The sequence below is a fragment of the Astatotilapia calliptera genome, chromosome 3, assembly GCF_964374335.1.
Source record: "Astatotilapia calliptera chromosome 3, fAstCal68.1, whole genome shotgun sequence".
In the NCBI taxonomy this organism is placed as follows: domain Eukaryota; kingdom Metazoa; phylum Chordata; class Actinopteri; order Cichliformes; family Cichlidae; genus Astatotilapia; species Astatotilapia calliptera.
The window spans coordinates 53,257,913-53,265,069 of NC_137424.1; the positions used below are offsets into that span (position 1 = coordinate 53,257,913).

Below are 7,157 nucleotides of genomic sequence, written 5' to 3' on the forward strand. Positions count from 1 at the left end.
TAAAGTGTATGTAAATATCTGGTTTAAACTGTGAATATACTGCTGTGTATTGAAGTTCCTCTTGTTTTGCATAGAAATATACTGAACAACATACAAAGCATAATATATAAAATACTACCAGAGTTTTTTCTTTGAAAGAAGCCCCTTATGTCCATTCTTGTATATCAGTGCATTACTGAAACTGATTTATTTAGCTGTGGAGGGAAACAACTGAAAATATGAAATAAACACACATGTAAGCTGAGACTCTCTAAAGAAACAACATTGTTGTTGTTCGGATTTTCATTTCGCCATTTGTTGATTCACTCGAAGAACAAGTAACGTAATATTGGTCAAGTGATCAGTTTGATATCAATCTTTCGTGATACACCGTCATATTTACATTATTTGTACAGTACGAATGATTTGCTTTCCTGTCAAACTTCAGTTCTCCTCTGTCTGCCTGGCTCCGTTTCTCCAACAGCTCACTAACAGGCGGCAGCTGCCCCGCCCCCTCGCTCAGTCACTTAGTGCCTGAGCTCGGATCATACCAATATGGGGGATTTACGCACAGTCGTAAATTCCCACAGTGTGCACTATGTGCTTCGAATATTGTGTGTAGCTTTTGTTTTATACAGTTGTCAGCCAGGCATCTAACTATGAAAAAATTACACTCCAAAAGACCCCGGGCTTCTGAAAAAACAACCCGGGCTTAAGCCCAGTAAGCCATCCCCCCCGCTCCGCCACTGGTTCAGTGCATCAAGGTTTTGTTAAATTAAAATGAACTGCAGTTAATTTTTAATTATTTTTTTTTAAATTGCAACACAAATTGATTTCTGAGCCATAAGAATAAAGAGAGGAAACGTTAAAGTTCATACTTTATAAATCAGAAACAGCAATGTTTGAAAGAGACCGACCTTTATTTTTAAATAAAATTTTAAAAAAAATGCAACCTCTTAAAAACAGCATTAACATAAATCAGCTTTGATGACATTGGTTATTATTTTAGTCAAAGACAGCTGCCCTGCTCAAAGCACTTTAGTTATGACTGTAAAGTAACTGAAGGGCTTTTTAAAGTTCACTAGATTAAAAAAAACAAAAATCTACCACTAAAAATATTATTTTTATCTATCTATCTATCCATCCATCCATCCATCTATCCATCTATAAAACTAAAAATAACCGCAGAAAAGAACGTCGACCTAAATGCTTCTCTGTGTCCTTGTACAGGTTTCCTCACATGAAACTAACTTGGACAGAAGATTTGCTCAAACAGTCACGAAAAATATTTTTAGAGTTCTGCTCTACAGCAGACCACTTCACGCTTTTGAAGTTTGATCCCAGAAGTCAACTTTGGCACCAAGGATGGTTGTTCTTTCACTGTCTTGTTTAAACCAGGGGTTCAGCGTGACTCCCAATAAATTACAAGACATTGTGAAATCCTCCTGCTGCAGAGCCACCGTATCCACATGAGGCTGGAAACGTTGTTGCTTTGAATCCTTAAACAAAAAATTAAGTGAAGTGGGTGATGCTTTCACCTCTGTAAATTTTTCCAATTTGTCCAAGAGTCACCTATGAAGTTGCACTCGCAAGCTGGAGTAAGAAAGAACAGACACACAGTTTTCCTTGATTTCCATCCTTCAGCCATGAGGTAAATGCATAAAATCAAAGATTCAAGTATTTTACATACTTCTGTTTTTCTACGCTTTGACTCAATGAACCAGCCTCCTGCGACTGCGACACAGAGCAGCAAAAAAAACCCGAAAACCACAAGTGGGATCAGTCGGCTCCGACGGGTCATACCACCTGCCAGGAAAAACCAAACAGAGATGAGATCTACTGTAAGACACAACATGAATGTCACATTTATTAAACTACCAAGCACAGAAGTTACATAACAGTTAAATAAAGTTTGAATTACTGAGATATCACTGCTGATGGTCAGGACTGGTAGCTTTATTGCTTCACAGAAAGACAACAGATCAGAGCTGCTTAAGGAAAGTACACTACACTTCCTGTATGTGCTTCAATTTAAGAGGTGCACATGTTAAGGACAACAAAGAGAGGGTGCCACCAGTGAGAGAAAACCACACCCTAAAGATGATTTTGATCCAGCTGTAAACTGGTTATTTTAAGGCTTTTTAACTGTCTTGATTTGTTCCTCATGTTCTCACCTTTACTGTGAAACTCTTCTGCCAGATTAGGAGTTTGGAGAGTTTCAGGATGCAGTGGTGTCTCTGTTGTCACAGTTTTAGCTGAATTTAAGTTTGGCAGAACAGAAGATTTTAAATTATTTACAATATATTCAAATATTCTTCAATGAGCAAAAATAAGTTGTTGGTAAAATAACCCAAGTACGCAGTAAGTTTAAAACCAAACAACAAAAATCTTTTCAGTCTGACTCACCAACAATCAGATGAACAATTGAAGACTTTGTTTGACTCTTTAACTTTGGGACGAAACATCTGTATCTTCCTTCATCTTCTTGTGTCACATTGGTGATTCTTAGTGAGATGTTTCCTTCTCTCAGGCCGTCTGTGAACAACGCCGTCCTCCCAATGTACGTCATCTCCCTGTTGTGCCTGTATAGATGTACATATTCCATATTACGATCGGGCCTCGACCACTCCACCGTCAGTCCCACCACGTTAAACTTTGGCTCCATGTGACACGGCAGGATGACATCATCACCTGGAGCAGCTACGATAGGCTGAGGAGATCCAACCACATGTAACTGACCTGAGGAGGAGAAAAATAAAGAAAATAAAGAAATACATCCTGCTGAAAACCAAGTTAAGTATGACAATTCAAAAAAATGTCTTTAATCTCCTAGGACCTGGTGTTTTTGGGGTTTTTTTTTTAAATCTCTTTTGAGGAACTCGGAGTTGGACCCCCGACCAAGTTCCAAAGGCCAATGTTGTCACCACTACGTTATCCAGTTATACGTGTGCGAAAGAAATATTTAAAAATAAATAAACGCAAAAGCCACATATACTACACGTTTTCTGCATCATCTGCCAGTATAACAGACTTTCAGACTGGTGCTACATCATCACTGACTTTTATCACAGTTTTAAATCACTTCCATTATCATTATTTCTATATTTGTGTATAAACTCGCAAGTGTAAACACGGTGACAGCGCATCAGAAGCACGGCCAAAAAAAGATGATTAACATGAATTAAAGCTTAAATGTTTTCTAAAGAAATGAAGTAACTAGTATTTCAGAATTATTACTTTTTTAATTGCAGTGAAATCTTACCTTCAATAGACTTGAGAGCAAAACGCAGCATAAAGCTGAGAGAGACACACTGAACCTAAACTCTGCTACATCCATCTACAGTGAGAGGGAGGCAGAAACTGTCTCATGGCAGCTGATAAATGCTGAAAAAGTGCAGCTCTAACAGTGTTAAACATGCATCTCAGTAAAAAGTGCAACATGGACAGGTTTGGTTCTCTGAAATCAGCACAGCTTTAATTTTAGAACCAAAGCCTGTTTTAAAATAGACCCATAGCTCCACACAGCTGTGGGGCAGGCTTCAGGTCTTTACATCGTATTCTTGCATTGAATGTAAGTTACATTATTCTAAAAGTAAAATAATAATGGTAAATAACACAAAAGAGTACCTGTAACTTCAAAAACAGTGATTAAGAAGATTAAGACGAGCAAAATCAAATCACTGACAGAAAGATTCCTCTGTTTGCGAAGCATGTGGAGAGCAAAGTGGATCCTGACTGTCACCGTTTACACGTCAGTTAACAAAAAGGAATCAGTTGCATGCACTTTATCCTTGTTTATAACCTGAATGTTTTGTGCTCTTCCTTCTTTATTTACATGTTCCAATTCATGTATTATAGCTTAGTGGCTCATTTACAACATGCACCAAGCTAGCTTGGCTCAGGCTGTAAACACTGTGGAAATGTAGCTTTGGTTAATGCTACATGTGTCTCTGTACAAGCAAGCATTAATAAAATGAATCATTTTCACAGCTAATTATCACCACCATCCCAAAATAACTGACCATTTCAGAAAGTTTCTATTTGGCTGTTTAGCTACAGGTTTAAAAATAAATGAATTAAGTTAGTAAAAATCTTTAAACTGACACAGAAACTAGAAACTTCTATAGTGAAATGCTCAAACCTGACTAATAGATTCAGCTCAGTTATTTATGATTTAAACATCTGTTTTATTTCCAAACACAATATATATAGACCTATAAACTAAAAGAAATAGCTAAACTCTGATAGCATAATAATAAAAAAAATTGAGCTTCCTTTCTAAACCCCCCACATAACTTTACACAGAAGAGTAAGGCACAATTTTTGGTGCAGTATTTTTAGACTAATTTACACTTGGATACAGCGTCTGCTTTTATTTACAGTGTGAAACATCTGCAACATCAGCCAGTATAACAGACTGCTGCTACATCATCACTGAGTTTGCCACTGTTTTTAAATACTCCCATTAAATTATATTTGTAACTAAAGCAAGTTTAATTATTTGCATCATTGACAGCCGTTCAAGGTGCATCGGAAACAAAAATACGACTAACATGAATTAAAGCTTAAACAAAACTGGACTCATATGGCAGAGAAATCTTACCTTCAACAGGTGAGAGAGCGAAAAGCAGCATAAAGGTGAGCTTTAAAGCTGAGAGAGACACACTGCACCTAAACTCTGCTACATCCATCTACAGTGAGTGTGAGACAGACGCTGACTGACAGCAGCTGATAAATACAAGTCTGTCTCTCTCCCTCCGCCCACTTCGCAACAATTTTAAAGCGCTTTTTTTTTTTTCCCAGGCCCCCGCTGCCCCCTGTATTTACCTCTTTCCAGGTGCCATTAATAATAATAATAATAATAATAATAATAATAATAATAATAATAATAATAATAATAATAATAATAATAATAATACAAGCTTACATAAATGTTAGCAGGGAATTTTAGTGCCAGAAAAACAGGAAGTTTTCTGCAACAGTAAAGGAAGCCTGAAAAACTCCAAATCAAGTGACGGGAAATTCCTATTAATTACAGTAAACAGTAAAAAGTTAACAGCCCACAAAAATCAAAAGCAGCAGTTAGTTCCTCTTTATTTCGATTTTTAATTAACCTGTAGTTCAAGAGCGCGGGCAAAGAAAATGACAAATATTTACAAATCCCAGCAAGAGTTGCACAACAGCTGAATGACAGAGAAGAAGCAGCTCACCTGTTCAGACAGGAGCTTAATTAGCTGATCGTCACCACCATTCTCTTCATGGAGACGAGAAAAAATGATAAAACAGGCTGTTTTCTTCAGTAATATGAAGGAAGGAAGCGCTTCATGTGCGGCTCGGAGTCTGAAAGTGAAAGTAAAATAAAAAGAAGGAGCAGTGGCTTCCTGCTGACGTGCAATTAGTTTCCATTTTTTTCTACTCCCGCTTTTAAACACGTTTTTAAGTTTTAGTTATTCTAACTGTGTTTCCAGCGTAATAATCTTAATCCACACACATATTAATTTTCTTTACATCTTATCCAGTTCAGGGACCTGGTTCAGGGGAATTTAGAGAGAGGGTGGATGGAGTGAAGCCGATGACACAAGAGTGAAAGGTCTACACATCTACACCCACACCGTAGTGGGTAGGTGTAGATACTCACAGCCAAAAGTCAAAGACACAATTCAGCCTAAACGATTCCAACCAACAACCTTTTTGGTGCGATGCAACACTCTTAACGACCACATTTAAAAGAACCTAATTCCTGTCAATGACTGCATCAAATTCAAATTCAAATTCAAATTTTATTTGTCACACACACACACACACACACACACACACACACACACACACACACACACACACACACACACACAACCATACACAGTATGACATGGGGGTGAAATGCTTGTAGCTGTACAATGCCCGACCATTAAATGACAGAAGAAAAGTTTTACAATATTTACAATTTACAGTTTACTACAAAAATTTACAAATTAACTTAGGAATTTACAGTAAAGAATGTGCAAATAGCAGAAGAGATTATAAAGATAAGGATTATAAATTATAGGAATTATAGGATTATAGGACATGTGTGGTGACGTGTTTGGGAGAGTCCAGTCCTACACCTGGTTCAGGCCCTGAATAGCCTGGGGGAAGAAGCTCCTCCTCATTCTCTCTGTTTTGGCCTTAAGGGAGCAGAAGCGCTTCCCAGACCTCAACAGTGAGAAGAGTCCATTGTTGGGATGGGAGAGGTCCATCATAATCTTCCTAGCTTTGGACTTGCACCGCTTGGTGTAGATGGACAGCAGGTCAGGGAGCTCTGATTGAATGATGCGTTCTGCCGAGCGCACCACCCTTTGCAGATCTCGTCTGTCCTACTTGGTGCTGTTCCCAAACCAGGTCCATATGTTTGCCGTCAGGACGCTCTCGATGGTGCAGGAGTAGAAGTTCTTGAGCACCTTCAGTGGCAGATGGAAGTCTCTAAGTCTTCTGAGGAAGAAGAGACGCTGACGGGCTTTCTTAACCAGGGTGTTGATGTGACAGGACCATGACAGGTCCTGAGTGATGTGGACACCCAGGTATCGGAAACTGTCCACTCTCTCCACTGGCGTGCCACTGATGATGAGGGGTTTGTAATTCCTCCCCTGCTTTGTAGTGAAGTCCACGATCAGCTCCTTGGTCTTGCTGATGTTTAGGAGGAGGTTATTCTCCTGGCACCAGGTCTCCAGGTTCCTAATCTCCTCCAGGTAGGCCGTCTCGATGTTGTCGGAGATCAGGCCCACAACAACAGTGTCGTCAGCAAACTTGACAATGGAGGTGGTGTCGGATGTGGCTACACAGTCATAAGTGTACAGTGAGCACAGCAGGGGGCTTAAAACACAGCCCTGAGGCACTCCAGTGCTGAGTGAGATGGAGGGGGAGACTTGTTTTCCCACCCTCACTGATTGGGGTCTGTCTGTGAGGAAGTTGAGGATCCACTGACACAGTGATGAGCTGAGTCCTAGATCCATCAACTTGGTGAAAAGCTTAGAGGGAATTATTGTGTTGAATGCTGAACTGTAGTCCACGAACAGCATCCTAACATAATTCCCTCTGCCAGTGTCCAGGTGACTCAGGGATGTGTGGAGCAGGTGAGATATGGCATCGTCTGTGGAACGATTAGTCCGGTAAGCAAACTGAAGTGAGTCGATGGTGGCAGG

The 7,157-nt window shown here is 39.4% G+C and overlaps 1 protein-coding gene across 1 annotated transcript; it reads right to left on the reverse strand.

Annotated features, from left to right (window-relative positions):
- Positions 1-878: 878 nt before the first annotated feature.
- On the reverse strand, positions 879-4,800 carry LOC145425475 (myelin-oligodendrocyte glycoprotein-like). Its single transcript, XM_080298538.1, has 5 exons — positions 4,583-4,800; positions 2,386-2,718; positions 2,154-2,234; positions 1,670-1,785; positions 879-1,572 (listed from the first exon to the last, which is right to left on the reverse strand). The coding sequence occupies exons 1-5, from the start codon at positions 4,668-4,670 to the stop codon at positions 1,552-1,554; spliced, it is 639 nt and encodes a 212-aa protein (XP_080154664.1). The 5' UTR covers positions 4,671-4,800; the 3' UTR covers positions 879-1,551.
- Positions 4,801-7,157: the final 2,357 nt, after the last annotated feature.